We start from the raw sequence: 21,540 nt of genomic DNA, 5'->3' as shown, positions 1-21,540 counted from the left end.
GAAGTCTGGAATTGTGATGCCACCGACTTTGGCTTTCTTTTTCAATATTCCTTTGGCTATTCGAGGTCTTTTCTGGTTCCATATAAATTTTAGGATTATTTGTTCTATTTCTTTAAAAAAATGGGTGGGATTTTGATAGGGATTGCATTAAATGTGTAGATTGCTTTAGGTAGAATAGACATTTTCACAATATTTGTTCTTCCAATCCATGAGCATGGAATATTTTTCCATTTCTTTGTGTCTTCCTCAATTTCTTTCATGAGTACTTTATAGTTTTCTGAGTAGAGATTCTTTGCCTCTTTGGTTAGATTTATTCCTAGGTATCTTATGGTTTTGGGTGCGATTGTAAATGTGACTGATTCCTCAATTTCTCTTTCTTCTGTCTTGTTGTTAGTGTAAAGAAATGCGACTGATTTCTGTGCATTGACTTTATATCCTGACACTTTACTGAATTCCTGTATAAGTTCTAGCAGTTTTGGAGTGGAGCCTTTTGGGTTTTCCACATATAGTATCATATCATCTGCAAAGAGTGAGATTTTGACTTCTTCTTTGCCAATTTGGATGCCTTTAATTTCTTCTTGTTGTCTGATTACTGAGGCTAGGACTTCTGGTACTATGTTGAACAGCAGTGGTGATAATGGACATCCCTGCCGTGTTCCTTACCTTAGCAGAAAAACTTTCTGTTTTTCTCCATTGAGAATGATATTTGCAGTGGGTTTTTCATAGATGGCTTTGATAATATTGAGGTATGTGCCTTCTATCCCTACACTTTGAAGAGTTTTAATCAGGAAGGGATGCTGCACTTTGTCAAACGCTTTTTCAGCATCTATTGAGAGTATCATATGGTTCTTACTCTTTCTTTTATTAATGTATTGTATCACATTGATGGATTTGCGGATGTTGAACCAACCTTGCAGCCCTGGAATAAATCCCATTTGGTCGTGGTGAATAATCCTTTTAATGTACTGTTGGATCCTATTGGCCAGTATTTTGGTGAGAATTTTCGCATCTGTGTTCATCAAAGATATTGGTCTATAATTCACTTTTTTGGTGGGATCCTTGTCTGGTTTTGGGATCAAGGTGATGCTGGCCTCATAGAATGAGTTTGGAAGTTTTCCTTCCATTTCTATTTTTTGGAACAGTGTCAGGAGAATAGGAATTAATTCTTCTTTAAATGTTTGGTAGAATTCCCCTGGGAAGCCATCTGGTCCTGGACTTTTGTTTGTTTGGAGATTTTTGATGACTGTTTCAATCTCCTTACTGGTTATGGGTCTGTTCAGGTTATCTATTTCTTCCTGGTTCAGTTGTGGTAGTTTATACATCTCTAGAAATGTATCTGTTTCTTCCAGATTGTCAAATTTGTTGGCGTAGAGTTGCTCGTAGTATGTTCTTATAATTGTTTGTATTTCTTTGGTGTTGGTTGTGATCTCTCCTCTTTCATTCATGATTTTATTTATTTGCATCCTTTCTCTTTTCTTTTTGATAAGTCTGGCCAGGGGTTTGTCAATCTTATTAATTCTTTCAAAGAACCAGCTCCTAGTTTTGTTGATTTGTTCTATTGTTTTTTTAGTTTCTATTTCATTGATTTCTGCTCTGATCTTTACGATTTCTCTTCTCCTGCTGGGTTTAGGCTGTCTTTGTTGTTCTCTCTCCAGCTCCTTTAGGTATAGGGTTAGGTTGTGTATTTGAGACCTTTCTTGTTTCTTGAGAAAGGCTTGCACCGCTATATATTTTCCTCTCAGGAGTGCCTTTGTTGTGTCCCACAGATTTTGAACCGTTGTGTTTTCATTATCATTTGTTTCCATGAATTTTTTCAATTCTTCTTCAATTTCCTGGTTGACCCATTCATTTTTTAGAAGGATGCTGTTTAGTCTTCATGTATTTGCGTTCTTTCCAAATTTCCTCTTGTGATTGAGTTCTAGCTTCAGAGCATTGTGGTCTGAAAATATGCAGGGAATGATCTCAATCTTTTGGTACCGATTGAGACCTGATTTATGACCCAGGATGTGGTCTATTCTGGAGAATGTTTCATGTGCACTAGAGAAGAATGTATATTCTGTTGCTTTGGGATGGAATGTTTTGAATATATCTGTGATGTCCATCTGGTCCAGTGTGTCATTTAAGGCCTTTATTTCCTTTTTGATCTTTTGCTTGGATGATCTGTCCATTTCAGTGAGGGGAGTGTTAAAGTCTCCTACCATTATTGTATTAATGTTGATGTGTTTCTTTGATTTTGTTATTAATTGGTTTATATAGTTGACTGCTCCCATGTTAGGGGCATAGATATTTAAGATTGTTAGGTCTTCTTGTTGGACAGACCCTTTGAGTATGATATAGTGTCCTTCGTCATCTCTTATTATAGTCTTTGGCTTAAAATCTAATTGATATGATATAAGGATTGCCACCCCAGCTTTCTTCTGATGTTCATTAGCATGGTACATTGTTTTCCACCCCCTCACTTGAAATCTGGAGGTGTCTTCGGGTCTAAAATGAGTTTCTTGTAGGCAGCATATTGATGGGTTTTGTTTTTTTATCCATTCTGATACCCTGTGTCTTTTGATTGGGGCATTTAGCCCATTAACATTCAGGGTAACTATTGAGAGATATGAATTTATTGCCATTGTATTGCCTGTAAGGTGACTGTTACTGTATATTGTCTCTGTTTCTTTCTGATCTACTACTTTTAGGGTCTCTCTTTGCTTAGAGGACCCCTTTCAATATTTCCTGTAGAGCTGGTTTGGTGTTTACAAATTCTTTCAGCTTTTGTTTGTCCTGGAAGCTCTTTATCTCTCCTTCTATTTTCAATGATAGCCTAGCAGGATATAGTATTCTTGGCTGCATGTTTTTCTCGTTTAGTGCTCTGAATATATCATGCCAGTTCTTTCTGGCCTGCCAGGTCTCTGTGGATAGGTCCGCTGCCAATCTAATGTTTTTACCCTTGTATGTTACGGACTTCTTTTCCTGGGCTGCTTTCAGGATTTTCTCTTTGTCACTAAGACTTGTGAATTTTACTATCAGGTGATGAGGTGTGGACCTATATTTATTGATTTTGAGGGGCGTTCTTAGCATCTCCTGGATTTTGATGTTTGTTCCCTTTGCCATATTAGGGAAATTCTCTCCAATAATTGTCTCCAATATACCTTCTGCTCCCCTCTCTCTTTCTTCTTCTTCTGGAATCCCAATTATTCTAATGTTGTGTCGTCTTATGGTGTCGCTTATCTCTCGAATTCTCTCCTCGTGGTCCAGTATTTGTCTCTCTTTTGCTCAGCTTCTTTATTCTCTGTCATTTGGTCTTCTATGTCACTAATTCTTTCTTCTGCCTCATTGATCCTAGCAGTGAGAGCTTCCATTTTTGATTGCACCTCATTAATAGCTTTTTTGATTTCAACTTGGTTAGATTTTAGTTCTTTTATTTCTCCAGAAAGGGCTTTTATCTCTCCGGAGAGGGTTTCTCTAATATCTTCTGTGCCTTTTTTGAGCCCGGCTAGAACCTTGAGAATCGTCATTCTGAACTCTAGATCTGTCATGTTATCAATGTCCGTATTGATTAGGTCTCCAGCCTTTGGTACGGCCTCTTATTCTTTTTTTTTGAGGTGAGTTTTTCCGCCTTGTCATTTTGTCCAGATGAGATTTGCTTTCTCCTGCTGTGGAATTCTGCTGTTCTTGGTGACTGAAGTTGGTTTTGGATGGGTTTCTTGTTGATCTTCTGGGGGGGGGGCCTGTTGTAGTGATTCTCAAGTGTCTTTGCCGCAGGCGGAATTGCACCGCCCTTGCCAGGGGCTGGGCTAAGTAATCCGCTCAGATTTGCTTTCGGGAGCTTTTGTTCCCTGAGCGCTTTCCGTAGAGTTCCGGAGGACGGGAATGAAGATGGCGGCCTCCCAATCTCTCAGCCCGGAGGAGCCGAGAGTTTGGGGTTCCGCTCCTTAGTGCGCCCTTAGAGAAAAGCGCCCAACCGCCCCGCCTCCCTGGCTTGCGGTCGCATCTTGAGGAAAGCAGTCAATTGCTGGAGCCTGGAGAAAAGCACCCGGTCACTTCCGTCTCCGTGGCCTCCGGCCGCGCTCCGAGCCCACTCAGCCTGCGACTGGCACAAGGTAACCCCGGGCTGAGAGCTCAGTCCTCGGCTTTGTCGCTGTAGCCGGCTTCCCCGCTCCAATACCTGCGAGCTCCGCGGCCCTCAGACACCCCCGGTCCTTCCGTGACCCGCGGGACCTGGGGTTATGCTGACCCCGTCTGGGTTTCCCCCCGGTTTAGCTCCTGGAGCGATGTCTCCCTGTGGAGCAGACTTTTAAAAGTCCCGATTTTGTGCTCCGTTGCTCCGCCGCTTGCCGGGAGCCGGCCCCTCCCTCCGGTGTCTATCTTCCCGTTGCTTTGGATTCACTTCTCCGCAGGTCCTACCTTTCAGAAAGTGATCGATTTTCTGTTTCTGGAATTGTTGCTCTTCTTCTCTTCGATTTCCCGTTGGATTTGTAGGTGTTCACAATGGTTAGATAAGCTATCTAGCTGATCTCCTGCTACCTGATGTCGTCTCAGCCTGCTACTTCTCCGCCATCTTTCTCCCCTCCAGAATGCAGGTTTTTATTTCAACAAGACATCTTACCCATGCCTCTTTCTGTACTTAGTGTTTGATATAGCCCATGGCTTTTCTGCAGAAGTAAACTTTGGTTCATTTTCTGCAAGCAGTAAACTTTGGTTCTCTTGACTGAATGGGAGAGGGGTAGTTGCAAATTCTAAAGTAGTCACCCATCTTTTTAGCCTCCTATCTTACCTTTGGCCTCTTTTATATCCAACATGAATTCTTATTTCTTGACTTCTTCAGAAAAAAAAAAAAATTTAACTTTGTTCCTTTCTGCAAAGTCACATACCCTTCCACCATTCATTTTCCCACCATCTCATATATACATATATATGTATATGTGAAGCTGTAATTAAAAGCTTAGATCTTCCCTGGTATCAGTAAGATGGAGTTACATCATTACTCTGCTGCTCAAATAAAAAATAAAATTGCATTTTGAAATATACTTTTTAAATAATACTTATTTATGTGACCATGAATTTATTTACTTATGTAACTAAAAATAAAGATGAGAGAATTGTTGTTATTTTTAGTTTTCTCCCAAGACTTGAGTGAGGTTCTGTTTTCCAGAATCTGCATCTTAGTTTTTCTGTTTTCTTTTCAAGTAGCTTTAAGTACATAATTTCTTTTTTTAATTGAGATATAACTGACATATAACATTGTGTTAGGTTAAGATATACAACATGATGATTTATGTATGAATTGTGAAATGATTACCAGAATAAGTTTAGTTAATATCCATACCTGTTACAAAATTTTTTTCCTTGTGTTAAGAGCTCTTAAGATCTGCTTTCTTGGGGCGCCTGGGTGGCTCAGTGGGTTAAAGCCTCTGCCTTCAGCTCAGGTCATGATATCAGGGTCCTGGGATCGAGCCCCACATCGGGCTTTCTGCTTGGCAGGGAGCCTGCTTCCCCTCTCTCTCTGCCTGCCTCTCTGCCTACTTGTGTTCTCTCTCTCTCTGTCAAATAAATAAATAAAGTCTTAAAAAAAAAAAAGATCTGCTTTCTTAGCAACTTTCAGATACATAATAGTGTATTGTTAACTCTGTAAAATTTCTTTTTCTTTCTTTCTTTCTTTTTTTTTTTTTTTTTTTAGTTTTTATTTATTCATTTAAGAAAACTCTACACCCAATGTGGGGCTTAAACTCACCAACCTGAGATCAAGAGTTGCCTGCTCTCCCCAACTGAGCCAGGCACCCCTAACTGTTGTAGAATTTCTAATTAATGCTCTTGAAGTCTACTTGATTCTTTTCTTACAAAGCATTAAACTTACTACTAAAATAGCTTATTACTTTATTAATATTAGTATTTATGTGATATAACTAAGTTGTATAGTTTATAAAAATATCTTTATATTCTTTTCGAGTTTTATTAATCTATTTTTCTTATTAGCTCATTGATGAAATTGAAGAGATGGGTGGAATGGCCAAAGCTGTAGCAGAAGGAATACCTAAACTTCGAATTGAAGAATGTGCTGCCAGAAGGCAAGCAAGAATAGATTCTGGTAAGATAAAATGAAAACATTTATGTGTGAAATACAGTGTTTAGAAAGAAATATTAATTTCTATTTGAAGAAAACACATGTGAGTTATAAAACAAAGATAATGGAAAAATGAAACTTGGATAGAATGTTTCTCATCTCTATCTGTCTGTCTTTCTATCCATCCATCCATCTGTCCATCTGTCTCCCTGTTTGTTATTTTTACATGTGTGGGTGCACACAGGTAAGCATACGTAGACTATGTGTGGAGGTATGCCCATTGTGTATATTATACGTGTGTAGGTGGGTATCTCCAGCATTTTAAAGATGGTATTATTATTGGTCATTGTGCTTTGCATTGGAGTATTTATTTACTCATTTCAGTCAACACTTTTAGTATTTAGCATTTGAGGCACTGTGCTGTGTCTGGGCCTACAACTGTGAATAGGTCAAATATGCTCCCTCCACCCTCAGAGCTTACATTTTAGTAAGAGAGAAAATGAACAAGTAAACAAATAAACAAGATAATTATAAATTGTGATGAATTCTATAAAGGAAATACAAGGAAGGGGTGGGTGGCAGGATGTCTTTAGATACAGTAATAATCTGGTAGTTTGAGGCTAAATATATTTTTACTATGTTAAGGAAATGTTTTTATAATTCTGGTTTATTACTTACAAATTTTAAAAGTACTTTTTGTTAAAAGTGATTGCCTGTAAAAGAATTCAAGAAAAATTTGAAATGCTATTGAATGTTAATCCTCTTCCTTAAAAATCTTGAAGTAGCTGCTATTATTATTTTAATTTTGTAGTGTTAAAAGAGGCTTTATCAGAAACTCTGGGGAAGCATATAGTGTAGGAGAATAATAAAAGTCCTTCCTTACAGAGATTCTGATACATATCTGTTCTTTCCCCTTTCACCCCCATTTTATTGGGATTTGCTTTACTGATGTATATTGAAGTTTCATTAAGATTTAAGAATACTGCCGCTTCTGGGTGGCTCAGTCAGTGAAATGACTGCCTTTGGCTCAGGTTATGATCCCAGGGTCCTGGGATTGAGCCCCACATAGGGCTTCCTGCTCAGCAGGAGAGTCTGTTTTCCCCTCTCTCTCTGCTCATTCTCTTCTCTCACTCACTCTGTCTCTCTTTTAAATAGATGAAGAAAATTTAAAAAGGATTTAAGAATACTACTTAAAAATATTAAGCTTATGAGAAAAGTATGTGATGATCAGAGCATTACTATTAGACAGTTACTTATGAATAGAATCTATATGTTTTTTTCCTCTGGAAAATTAATAGGTTCTGAAATAATTGTTGGAGTAAATAAGTATCAGTTGGAAAAAGAAGAATCTGTGGAAGTTCTGGCGATTGATAATACTTCAGTGCGTAACAAACAGATTGAAAAACTCAAGAAGGTAATAATAGCTATCATTTTTTGAGTGCTTTCTGTGTTCTGGGCACTGTGTAAGCACTTACATTGTCTTGCTTAATCCTTGTAACAACCACATGAGATGGATATTATATCCCAACATTTTGAAGTTAAGTAAATTAAAGATAAGGGAGATTAAGAAACTTGCGAGGAGTAAATAATTGAACAGCCAAGACTCAAATCTGTCTGTTGACACCAAACATTCATGTTTTAAATCATGACAACTGCATCTGTGAAACTTACATATTGTTATTAAAAATCACTATAATAATAATGCCTCCCATTATGTACAGATTAAAACAAAGGCTTAAATGATTATGTAACTCACTCAAAATTAAAAAGAAAATTAAGTTCAGAGTATCTGAACCCAGGACTTTTCACTATAATTTGTTTCCACTAGACCATGGTTTCTGATACTACTATGAAAGTATCATTTTTTTTCTGTTTTTTTTTTAAACTCAAATATATTTTAATGGTGCTTTAGTAAAATACAGTTTATATATGAAACACATTTATTTTGATTGAAACTAGAGTATTAATTTTATTTCTGATTTCTTGCCAAGATGAATCAAAGTATATGAAATACTAAGATGAAACATATTATAGTCATAACATTTATTTCTATTGTGAGAAGCTACCGTGGTCTCTTAATCTTTGGCTTTTATAATTACTGTTATTTCTAAGGTAAGGAATTTGACATTATTTAGCGATCTTTAGTGGTTTTCATGGTTTACTTTCCCTGTGATAGTTTAAGATCTGACTTTTTTTCCCTCCTCAGTTTAGATGTTCTTTAGGAATCTAAGAGTTTGTTTGGTTAGACTGAATGCACAACCATCATCTTCCATTTTTTTTTTTTTTTTAATGGCAGATGTTTAATGAAATTATTTCCATTTTCACTCTTAATCAGGAGATAAGGACTCCTCTCTCATTTTTGTTATGCTTTTTACAATGTCCTATTTAGGGTATAGCATGTTATTTTCAGTCATCACAAAAATCTCAACCTTTATTATATTTGGAAAACACCTTTTCTCCTCTCTTATACTTTAGGCTTTTATTAACTCTGCACCTCACTGCTTGAGGAGTTCATTTTGCCATAAATGATGTTAAACTTTATTTCAGGCAAGAGAGAAATTCAATAGTGATAATGGAGTTGGGTTTTTTCCTTGCCCTTAGTATAAGATTTCTGGTCCACTTCTGCTTATACATATTATATGATTTTAGTAGCATCTTGAGCAGTATCATATTTTAGACTCTTTTATAGATGGTATAAACTTAAAGGAAATTGGATTTTAGATAACTTTGTTTAGGCAGGTTGTTGGCAGAGCAAGGTAGAGCTAAGACCTGAGAGGAAAAGTTTTTTACCATGCTTTTCATTGTCTTTTTGTCTTCTGCAGTATTTCTCACTGTCTCTTGTCTTTTTTTCTCTCTTTTTGGATTATTTTTATTTTTATTTTTTAAGCCCAACTTGGGGCTTAAATTCACAACCCAGAGATTAAGATCTGAGCTTAACTCAGATTAACTCAGTTAATCCCATGCTTAATTGACGGAGCCACCCAGCCGCTCCTCTTTGGGTTATTTTTATGTAAAGAAAAACCATATACATACATATTATTACCAATATATTTGTTAATTAACAAAGGAAAACAACATATAACTGAAGTATTCTCTAAGTTGTAATCTATTATTATCATTTTTTTCTTCCTTGTGACTCTTACTCTTTAGTGTGTCTTTGAAATTACGCATGTAAAACATCTACTTGTTTTTGATGTCTTGTTACATAAGTAAAGCCTAAGTAGAGTCACCACTATTATTTATTATTGCCCTACTTGTTTCTGATTTATCAGTATTATACAGAATTCAGTATTATTTTAGGAAATCCTTAAATGTTTATTGAATGAGTGAATGAATAAATTGAATGAGTATCAGTCCTAGGATACATACTATTCTCTCCTTTTTTTTCCTTTTGTTTTTGAGTTTAGGATTATGGAACAATTTCTGTGTGATGTAGTATCAGTGTCTGATTTCCTGATCTCTATTTTATTCTCTATTCATGAAAATTGTCCCTTTTCTTGACCTTTTTCTTAAGGTCAAATCCAGCAGGGATCAAGATTTGGCTGAACGGTGTCTTGCTGCACTGACTGAATGTGCTGCCAGTGGAGATGGGAATATTCTGGCTCTTGCAGTGGAAGCAACTCGTGCAAGGTGAGGGTATTTAAGTTTGGAGATTTCCAAATACCAGAAGTTGACCTGCTTCTCAAAGTGTACTTAAATAAAAGGTTGATCGTATAAACCATGTGAGCCTAAACGAGTATATTGGAAACTCAAAGGAAGCTAGTTTTTATTTTTCTTAAATATCAGTGCACTTACAACATTCATGTTTTTTTTTTAAGCATGTAAACATTAAGAGGCTTTACTCTCCTTAAAATTTAAAAATGAAACATTAACTTTTAAAATATATCAAGTATGAAGTCATCTTGTTTTGAGAAAGTCCATCTTACGAGGGAAAATACCCTCAGGTCACTAGTAACTACCTAATGTAGATCTAAGTATTTCTGCAAATATATGAACAAAACAGCTAAAGTGGTTGATTTTTGTCAAATTCTGTTATTGGCAAAATAAGGTAGTGAGAACCGTTCAGGTACATGTGCTCATTTCCCATCTCCACAGAAAAGCCAGAGGTTCGTTATTTTAACAGCTATATGGTAATGAATTATAAATGACCTTACATATGTTCTTCACCAAGGGCATCATGAAACCTTTCTGAGCAGGAGACATGTTTAAGCTCTCCCCTTTCCTTCTCTAGTTGAAAGGTGGCATGCTGAGAGCCCTAGGAACCCATGCGCCACAGTGTGGTGTAGGACATAGTGCAGCCGGGCAGCCAGCTAGCCAAACAGTGGGGTTCCCAAAGACATTTTATTCATGCACAGTACTTGGATATCACCAGGGTTTGAGCAGATAGGGTGCTATTCATGATACTCTTAAGTGCCACTGTTCTGTAGGCAGGTGGAGCTCTTAAAGGTGCATTAAAAATCATTGAATAGATCCTATATTAGAGTTCATTAATGCATCCATGCAGCTGGCTGAAATTTCTGTTTACACTGGTTATTAAATCTTTCTAACAAGGTTTGGGAAAGGGTCAGAAGAATTATAGATGAGAAAAGATGAGCCAGCCTTTCAAGATTTGCAACAAGAAATTACAGAAAAACTTGCTGAAGCCCTTCAGAGGAAAAACTCGTTAAGCCTCCTTCACCCCTCCCACCAGGGTAGGTGGAGAGTATGTTAATACTTACGCATTTCCCTATGGCTTGGGACATTTTAAGCTATTTGTAATGAACCCATGTCACTCATTTGTAGGTTGAGAAGTTTAATGAACTTTCAAATATAGGGAGACATTTTTATTTTTGACAGTAAACAAACCTACTCTTTGTTCAGAGGTAGACAAGGCTTCTCTGTCTTCCAAAGCTATTCACTGTGTAGTTAACTTTGAATAGATAGTCAAAAATAAAGGGCAGTCAGTGCTTTGTCTCATAGGACATGCAGAAAAGCAAATAAACCACAGAAAATTTTCTCCCAATACATGATGTCACTAAGTGAATTATTTTTGCTTTTGTTATTTATTGCTTAATATAATAACCTTTTCTTTTTAACATGTTGTTTTAAGTGCTTAAGGGGTAGAATAAATAGTATGTGGGTTGGGTTTGTTTGTTTTTTTCCAGTTTTTATTTCTTATAAGAAATAAAAAAAAAACTTATCTGCTTACAGTCCTCTAATGGTCTCCCATGCCTTTTAAATTAAAACCTAATCTTACCATGGCCTCCAAAATTGTGTAAGATACAAATCTGGCATATTTCTTTGACCTCACCTTATTCTACTTTCTTCATTAGGCTGTGTCCCCAGTGTCCTTGTTCTAGTTTCAGAACAAAGAGCGTGTTTTTCTACCTCTCAGAACTTATACATTTAGTACTTTCTTTTTCAAACAGTTTTCCCCCTTATGCTCCCTTGAGTTTCTCCTTCTCATCATTTAAGTCTTAGTTCTAAAGTTAAATATTCATGTCTTTGGTATCTTTAGCTTTCCCAGAGATCCCATTTCACCTGTTCCAGTGTGTTCATAGTGCTTATTATCACATGAAATTCTTATTCATTCATTTGTGTGCATGTGTATTGTTTGTGTCCCCTGACTAGATGATAGGCTCTGTAAGAGCAGTATCTCCCCCTCCAAGTCTTATTTATCATCGTATGTCTAGCACTTACCATGCTTTTCCCATATTAGGCACTCAGTAATTGTTGAATGAATTAGTAAACAATGGATGGAATATGCCAAAAGACTTACTTTCTATCAAAATGTATCAGCAGGAGGGGCCTCTGGGCAGTTAAGCATCTGACTCTTGATTTCAATTCAGGCCATGATCTCAGGGTTGTGAGATCAGGCCCTGCATTGGGCTCCACACTGGCGTGGAGCCTGCTTAAGATTCTCTCTCTCCCTCTGCCCTAGGCCCTGCTCTCTCGCTCTCTCTCTCTCTCTCAAAAAGAAAAAAAAAAAAAAAAGTATCAGTGGGAATCTTGCTCCCTTTGCCTATTTGTATTGTTAGGTGGTAAATTATTCATGCTTATCTACTTATAGTTTTTTAAGTCATTCAGTTATTTTTTAGTTAACAAATGCTAAAAAGAGAGTACTGTGTATAAAGGCATCCAGAATCATTTTTCATTAGTATTCTGAGGAAAGATACTTTCATCAATGCAGTAAAAAAATACTCCAAGTAAAATAAGTCGGTCAGAGAAAGATGAATACCATAAGATTTTTGGTACCATATTTTTTACTTAGGTAATAAAGTATGTCTAATTATATTGAATAAGTAAATATTTTTATCTCAAATGATGTTAATAAAACCTCTATTTTATTATTTTAATATTTTAGATGTACAGTTGGAGAAATCACAGATGCTATGAAAAAGGTGTTTGGTGAACATAAAGCTAATGATCGTATGGTGAGTGGAGCCTATCGCCAGGAATTTGGAGAAAGTAAAGAGATATCATATGCTATCAAGAGGTAATATGTGAGATTTCTTTCACCAGAGTGTCTTTTCTGTTAACATAATCCTTATGAATCAAATTTGGACTTATTTTTCTCACATACGGTTTGGAAAATATTTGAATTGACTTTCCTATTAGTCTGTAGTTTTACTAATATAATATTTTAAATTTTCACCATAGTTCCCTTTAGGAGTTTCTTGTTTAAATCAAATGTTTTTTTTAACTAACATTGATACTGCTTCATATCCCCTGGGTGCTTATATTTCAGTCTCCTTATTATAGTATACTTTCATATTTTCCCAAGTTTATTCAAACTGTTTAATTGTTTAAGTAATTATAAAATAATTTCCTATTTGAAAATAAATATTTGGTTGCCACCTATGCATAAATTAAAATCAAACTCTCCGAACTGACAATAAATAGCACTGTCAAACATGATTAGGAAATATAAATTAATATAAATTGATCATAGTTCCAAGGTGTAAATGTAGCTTCCTGATTTTTTTGTCTCAACCTTTGCAGTTTCCCTCTTTTTGTATCACTACTTATAATATGAGGTAAATACCAAAACATCCAAGGTGAAAGTTATCAAAATGAAACTTTTTTTTTCTTTAATAAAAACAAATGTAGTACTTTTTCATATGGGATATAAATTTATTGATTTAAGCAAACAGATATTTTGATTATATGTCCTTAGAAAGTACCACGTTGCAGTCAGCTTAGAGGAGTTTACACTTGTGATGAGTAGGTGAGATACAGACAGGTCAAAGCAACCAGTGAGTCACATTTGTATAAAAAACTCTGAAAGGTACCTTTTAGGTTATATTTAAATATTTATGCATATTATACTCTGGAGACTGGCTTACGAAGGTGAAAAGTTGTCGTTTCCTCATCTCGTTTCACTGTGATGTTCTCAGGTGTTAGGGGCTTATTGGTTGTGCCATCTTGCAGACTTTCCTCTAAGGGAAATGTGTTACGCATATCCAAGCTTTAATGGAATTCTCAATTTAAAATAGAGATCTTCACAAAATTTGAGTAAACAGATCTAAAAAGATGTTTTTAAATAAACTTGAAGGATTTGCTGTGAATAAATTATAGTTTTTATATCTTATCTTTGGACAATTAACAATATATAAATTTTATTTTATTATTATTACTTTTAATAACTGCTATATTTTGAAATGGTCTTAGGGTAAATAAATTCAAGGATCGTGAAGGTCGCAGACCTCGTCTTCTTGTGGCAAAAATGGGACAAGATGGACATGACAGAGGAGCAAAAGTTATCGCTACAGGATTTGCTGATCTTGGTTTTGATGTGGACATAGGTCCTCTTTTTCAGGTACTGAAAATTGCTGGGAGAATTTCAAAAGAATGTCATAAATCACTTATATTTAGAAAAAATAATGATAAGATGATAAACCATGGTGATGTTTTTCAAGTTATGAAAGAAGAAAATGAGTTCAGCAGATTCCCAAATTTATTTTTGAATGCATATAATCCAGTTTATTATGACAGAAATAGGAAAGTAACGTAATTTATGTTAATGTACTTGTTTCTCAGACTTTGTAAAAATCAGTAACTAAAATTGTTGTTAGGTGTCTGAGACTGAAGGTTACTTTCAAAAATCTTATTCTTTTGAGATTTGACTAATAATTTATTGAGATTTGACTAACAATTTGTGGGAAACATAACCCACAATGGATTGGTGGGAAGTGTTTTGAAAGAGAAATCAAGCATTAGAGTGAGAGGGTCAGTTCATAATTAGATTTTCTCTTCTTATTACTCTCTAGTAGTATTTTATTTAATCACGGAATATTTGGTCTAGCAGAGTAATACTTTGTTGGAAGTAAATGAAACTGAAATTCTCTATAGAGTGATATAATAATCATTCCCTACAAAATATCTTTGGTTGAGTACATTGTAATAAGTTTCATACTATATACTTCTTTTTTTTTTTTAATTTCACTTTTTTTTTTTTTCCTAAGATCTTATTTATTTATTTGACAGAGAGAGAGATCCCAAGTAGGCAGAGCAGAAGGCAGGCAGAGAGAGGGGGAAGCAGGCTCCCTGCTGGGCAGAGAGCCCGATGCAGGGCTCGATCCCAGGACTCCGAGATCATGACCTGAGCTGAAGGCAGAGGCTTAACCCACTGAGCCACCCAGGTGCCCCTATACTTCTTGATCATCTACCAAATGCTAGGTTCTCAGTTGAGTAAGATATGACTTTTATCTTCAGGGAGGTTGCAGACTCCTAACAGAAAGAGATTTTCTTACCAGTAATCACAGCAGAATAATAATTAATGTAATTAAGGTTTGAACAAGGAACTTGTCCAAATATTCTAGGAACTTATGGTTGAGCTGTGCCTTTTGGAAGCCTGGAAAGCAAGGCAGGGAAGGGCATGCTAAGAAAGGTTGGCTTAGGCAGAGGGGCAGAGAGGTACAGAGTCATGAAGACATGATACCTTCAAGTGACTGTCAGAAGTTCAGTGCAATTTGAATACAGAGCAGGGGATGGTATATAGATTATGATGAATAGCCTTATATGTGCCATTCTAAGAAGTTAGAACATATCCCAAAGGTATTTAGGCAGAGTGACAATCAAATGTATACTTTAGAAAGCTCACTTTCCAGGAAAATCACTTTCTGAAGTGGATTGAGAGGAGCCATGACTAGATGCAAGGAGTCCAGTTAAGATGTTCAGTAAATCTGAGTGAGAAGGAAGGCAGGCCTTAACTAAAGCAGTATCAGGGTCTTAGCAGAAGTCAGCTAGGATTGTGAAGAAAATTTAAAGGGACTATTTATAGATAAGGAGGCAGGCTTAAGAGAATCAGCTTATGGAACAATCATATAAAGATGACCATATAGGTCGGATATGCATATCTGGAGCATAGAAGAGAGGCCTCCATCATAAATAAGATTTTGAGACTTACAGTGTGTAAATGGTACTTAAAACCATGAAAACTGGTGTAACTTCCCATCAGAAATGTATATCACAAGATGGAAACTTGAACACCAAAAGGAAAAAGGGGAGGATGTAGCAAAGGAGGGAAAGGGAATGGGGTGAGGAGTGAGATAAAAACTGAGGAAGAAGAGTTTCAGGGAAAAGGAAGTAGTGTTATTCCACACTGTGGATGGGTCAACTAAGATGAGGACTGAAGAGTATTCATTGCATTTTTACCAGCAAAGAGGTAAACCTTTCTGAAGAGGCCCATACTCTGTAGAATCTGTAAGACTTTTCCCTTTTTGAATTTATTTATTTATTTATTTATTTATTTATGTATGTATGTATGTTAGCAAACATATAAAAACATCATTAGTTTTTGATGTAGTGTTCAATGATGAATTTTTAAATATTACTATAGAAAGTCTAGAAGAAGTTTTTACTATGAAGCGCTAGCCTGAACTTCTGGAGAGAACATCTTTGAACTGTATTGGTAGGTAAATTCATAAATACATTTAAGCTAGGTTTTGTTAAGAACCTCAAATGTATTTTAGATTAAATAAATACATATATTTAGATTGCTTTCATTCTTCCTTTGAGTTGAATACTTTACCATTCTAGTTTTTTACTTACATTCTACTATGCTTTTACTTTAGATTTTTATTTGTTTGTTTGTTTTCAAGAGGGGGAGAAAGAGAGAGGAGGGAGGGACAGCTAGAGAGAGAGCCAAGCAGATGTCCCGCTAAGCGGGGCTTGATCCCAGGACCCTGAGATCATGATCTGAGCTGAAATCAAGAGTCCAACACTTAACTGACTGGGCCTCTCAGGTGCCCCTTTGTTTGTTTTAAATAATGACCAAATATAATACATTCCTGATATTTAGTAATTAGCTTTCAGGAAATATTTTTTATAAAATGAAAGTAATTAAAGACAATTGTTGTCATTCATTGGCACTTAAAGGAATTTTTCAATGAGCTGCAAGTTCATTTCTCCTTTACATGCCGTCTATAAAAATATAATATACCTTTTAATACTACCAACTTTGTTAACATAGTACTTTGTCATTAAAAAAAAGAAACACTTACCTGTAGGTGAAGGTACTTTCCTTCAGTTCTGTGTCTTGATTTAGGTAAAATTAGATTTGAAGTTTTAGAATGCTCAGTATTTGATAACATAAAATACAGTTTATTGTGTATAAACATAAAGCATGGAAATGAATTGTTTAAATGGAATTTTAATCTAATGAATTTTGGTAACAGGGATGATATGAATGACCAGTCAGGCATAAGTCAACTAAATTTGTTAATGCATCAATACCAAGAATATGCACATTTTCTTAAATGTTTTAGTTTCATAGGTTATATTTTTCACAGACTGATTTTTTTAGCAGTATGCTATGTGATTTACTTAGAGATCTTCTTGAACGTGGCTTCATTCCCAAGATGTGTAGGACTTTTGTTTTCACACTGAAATGAGCCCTAAAATATTGCCGAACTAGGAAATTTTCAGGTAATAATTTTTTTGAGCTTATAATTGTTCAGCGGTTTCTGAGGTAACTTTATCCTCCCCAAATTTCTCAATTTGCATTATATTTACAATGAGAAACTTGTAGGTATCTTTTATATGAAGTTATTTAAATACATGAAAATTAGCAAAGCAAATGTCACTCATTGCAGAAAATGAATATGATCTTGGGTAACTCAATTCATAATTGAATACTTGAAAATATCCTTTATGATTCTGTATAGCATACTGGTTAAATCCAGTTAATAATGAAGAACAGCCTTCTTGGGACCATCCCTTCTCTTGTTTATGTATTTGCCAGGATTTTGTAGCTAGCCCCTTAACTGGTTTCTAGAGTTCTCATGTTATTTTGATTCATATGTTGCTGTCAATTCAGTGTCTTCATGGAAGACTGAGGTCCTGAGCTTCTTACTTCTTACTTCTGTCTTACTAACGTCGCTCTTTCCCACCCATTTTATTTTAAAACCTAAAATTCACTTTTCACATTGAATTTTATGTTTAGTCTTTTACTTCTTCAAAGATACTATGATATGTTGTCTTGTACTGCTCAACCACTCAATAAATGTTGATAAGACAACAGATGTATTTTACAAAAATTGTAATGTGAAGAGATAATATATTTTGCCTAAGGATGATTCCTTATCCTAAAGGTTTTGGGGGGGAGCTATATTTGGTGTAACTTAAATCTAATCGATAAATTCTAGGGCTAGAAGCAAAGACAGTAGTGGTGTTTATTTTATCAAGGATGAGTTGAGATTTATGATTTGAGAATGATGAAATAATGAAGTTACATTCACTTCAAGATTTTTAATGAGAAAAACCGTGGAATGCCAATTAAGTAGATAAAGGTTTTAAAATACTCTTTGGAATAAATGATGATTTGTTTCTTCACTTTCTGATTGCTTAGACTCCCCGTGAAGTGGCCCAGCAGGCCGTGGATGCTGATGTGCACGCTGTGGGTGTGAGCACACTTGCTGCTGGTCATAAAACCCTAGTTCCTGAGCTCATCAAAGAGCTCAATTCCCTGGGACGGCCAGATATTCTTGTCATGTGTGGAGGGGTGATACCACCACAGGTATTGTTCATTTCCTGTATTTTTCTAGTACTATGATGGGAATCCTGAGTAATGTTAGTTTATATGTAGTTCCCACTTACTGTATACATTTACTAAAGAAAAATTTGCTGTAGATGTTGATCTAAATTATTTCCTGGTGATTTTACTAAGTAAATCTTACTTAAAAAGTGGGCAATGTTGTTTTCTATTCAAGCTATATTGTAATTCATTTTGTATGATTTAACAATTTACAAAGCTTCTATGAGGGAATTACCTCCTTGCAAACTAATAACCTAGATAGAGATCTACTTTCTTCATATTCAGTAAAGAATTGTTTCAGAAAAGGAACAGGATAAAAGTAATGAAATCTAACAGCCAGACTAGAGAAGAATGGTAAACACGTTGCATGTATCAACCCCTAGACACAGACAGTGTCCACTGTTTGTCATGGTAATGAAGTGAGTCCTTTGATAGCCAGTGAGCATCACTTGTTTTTGTTGTTTTAGAGTAGCTACCTTGTTCAGTTCTTCGTATTTCCATCCGTGGATGTTGTCCTAACTCAGAGCTGTATCAGTTACATGGTCTTGTAAAACCTCTTTTTCATTAAAGCTAATTTTATTGGGGCATAGTTTTCTTTCTTTCTTTTTTTTTTTTTAATTTATTTGACAGAGAGAGATCACAAGTAGGCAGAGAGGCAGGCAGAGAGAGAGAGAGAGAGAGGAAGGAAGCAGGCTGCTGAGTAGAGAGCCCGATATGGGGCTCAATCCCAGGACCCTGGGATCATGACCCGAGCGGAAGGCAGAGGCTTTAACCTGCTGAGCCACCCAGGCGCTCCGGGGCATAGTTTTCTTAGAGCCAAAAATATCCTAATTCAGAAATAAATGGAATCAGCTTGTTCTGGAAATTCAATAATTTGAATTTCCTCCGATTGGGGAACAGTTGGATTCTTGAACAAAATATGGATCATCTTAGAAAAGGAGAAATAAATGCTAGGTAACAATTAATGATGTCAGTTAATTTATTAATGGGGTGGGAGGATACCTTCCACATATTACTTCACCTGTCAGTTAAAATAATTAGTTAAAATATAAATTTGGTTTGCTTCCAATCCAGTTTTTTTTTATTAACATATAATGTATATTTGCCCCAGGGGTACAGGTCTGTGAATCGTCAGGCTTACACACTTCACAGCACTCACCATAGCACATACCCTCCCTAATGTCCATAACCCAACCACCCTCTCCAATCCAGTTTTTGATTATATCAAGTTTTCTTTTTTTATTGAGATAGGAAAAAATAGACGTGTATATGAGATTGTTCTAAGTAAATAATTAAGAGATGCTACAAAGACCCCTCCATGAGAGCAGGAGTCTATCAGTGAAGTGTGATCTTATGTCGAGGTCGAGGTCTATAATTTTTTCCTGTATACCACTCAGAATATAAAATAGTGACTTATATACCATTTATGAGATCAGACAATATATATATGAAATTGTGAGGTTGATAATCATGCACATCTAGCAAGCAAACTATATATTATTTATTCTTTCTAACAACACAGTACTTAAGGTGTTATAGTCAACACAAAACTGCTTTTGTTAACATACCTGCCTATTATTTTTGCAAATACAGTTTACTATATGGGAACATAAAGGGTGTTTATTCTTTATTGTCTGTCTTGGAAACTTTTATCTGTATTGCAGTTTTAGAGTCTGTAATATATAAAGCTCTTAGATGTGATGTTAAATTTAAGAGCCAAAATAATTAGGCTTCACAAAATATTGGAATTGAAATATGAGTTGAGAAAAAACACAGGCCTATTATCTAAGTAAGCTTACATTTTTAAGAAATATATTTCACAGAAGTTGTATTAACCCTCTGGATATTTGAATTACTCAAAACATCCGTAGATGTCTTCCATACCTTTTTCCCTATGAGTTTAAAGACTAAAGATTATTTTCTGTAATGACACACATGTGTGTTAATACGAGTATCCTTTATAATTGTAGCAGTCAACACTTATGCATACACACAGCATAATATATAAACTTGAATCACTGTGTTGTAACCTGAAACCATGTAACCTTGTGTCAACTATATTCAAATAAAAAAATTTAACAAAACACACCCCCCACCAAGTATCACCATTCACCAACTGCAGACAAAATATCTTAGAGGAAATAAATATCTTAGTAAACTCAAGCCTATAATGTGATACTAAATTTAACACAAATAGTCACAAGTAGTGAAAATATAGGCAAGAGAAAATTACATGGTTTTGGTCTTAGAAGTTCTTGGTCAGTGGGTCATACTGCTTCTTACTACATGTCACACACTGGGGTAATTTGGAAAATGGGTGATAGATGGGTTATTATTAGCAGTCCTGGGGAAGCAAGAATTTTTCAGCTCCAAATGCAAACGGTGTACCAGTTGAGAAAGCTGGGGGCATTGGCGACAAAGAATAAAGGACAGCGTTCGTTGTCCCGGTGTCATTTCCTTGAAATTAGAAATATTGTCTCTTCTATTAATTGAACAAATTCTTTCAACAGGATTATGAATTTCTGTTTGAAGTCGGAGTTTCCAATGTGTTTGGTCCTGGGACTCGAATTCCAAAGGCTGCCGTTCAAGTGCTTGATGATATTGAGAAGTGTTTGGAAAAGAAGCAGCAATCTATGTAATATCCTGTTTTTGTGTTAGCTTTTTTCTAAAATAGTCTTTCAGTGATGATCAGAGCATAAAACCATGTCTTCAGTTTAATTCAACACTTGATTTGTGCTGTCTTGAAAGCTTTACATTAAAATACTTGATTTATAAAAATTTTGTGATGTTCTAATTGTATATGTACAGTTTAACTTTAAAAATTAAAAAAATATATATATACCCTTAAAAGCTCTACATGTTTAATACTTCATCAGAAACTCTAGACAAAGGTATGATTTTAAAAAGTCATGGTATTTATTTGAAGTATTTCTTATAAAACTATTTCTTTCTATTTTAAAAATTAAACTTTACCTAAAAAAAAAATCTATCTAGTCCCATTCTTCAAGTTAGTATTGTATTGACTTGAACACCAAAAACAAAATCCACATATGAACAAAATAATTACACATATCTTAGAAAAAATAAGGAAGAGTATTTACGTAGAGAAATATATTATGTTTGTAATCTTCAACCAAATTCTACTAGAATCACTTCAATAAGAATATTAAATCAGATAAGGATGAAATGGCATAATATTTCTTTAAATCTGACTTTACTTTCTTCCTGGGCATGAACATATGACTTTGCTATTTCTGGGCTTGTCTCAAGACCCAGGAGACTGGATGTTTATGAATAGTCCCTAAAATGAAAGTGTGTAGGTTATTAATATAGCTTTCTCCAGAATAATGATGTAAGCTGGGAGTGTAGAAGGGCTATGATGTCTGGAAAAGCTAGTGGTATAATTCAATCCAAGTCTGAAGGTCTGAGAATCAAGAGAGCCTGTAGTGTAAATCACACCCTAAGGCCTATA

At 35.4% G+C, this 21,540-nt stretch overlaps 1 protein-coding gene across 1 annotated transcript in view; it reads left to right on the top strand.

Moving 5' to 3' along the window:
* Window positions 1-21,068, top strand: part of MMUT (methylmalonyl-CoA mutase) — a 37,228-nt gene extending 16,160 nt beyond the window's left edge. Inside the window, exons 7-13 of the mRNA XM_080805804.1 lie at window positions 5,965-6,076; window positions 7,351-7,466; window positions 9,567-9,682; window positions 12,396-12,527; window positions 13,703-13,850; window positions 17,883-18,050; window positions 20,579-21,068. Coding sequence (XP_080661930.1) covers window positions 5,965-6,076; window positions 7,351-7,466; window positions 9,567-9,682; window positions 12,396-12,527; window positions 13,703-13,850; window positions 17,883-18,050; window positions 20,579-20,707 — 921 coding nt within the window. The 3' untranslated portion in view covers window positions 20,708-21,068. The remainder of the gene's footprint in view (window positions 1-5,964; window positions 6,077-7,350; window positions 7,467-9,566; window positions 9,683-12,395; window positions 12,528-13,702; window positions 13,851-17,882; window positions 18,051-20,578) is intronic.
* Window positions 21,069-21,540: the final 472 nt, after the last annotated feature.

Source organism: Martes martes (assembly GCF_963455335.1).
Source record: "Martes martes genome assembly, chromosome: 6".
Lineage (NCBI taxonomy): Eukaryota > Metazoa > Chordata > Mammalia > Carnivora > Mustelidae > Martes > Martes martes.
Note: the sequence above shows the minus strand (reverse complement) of the source record. Positions and strands in the feature narration are given on the sequence as shown.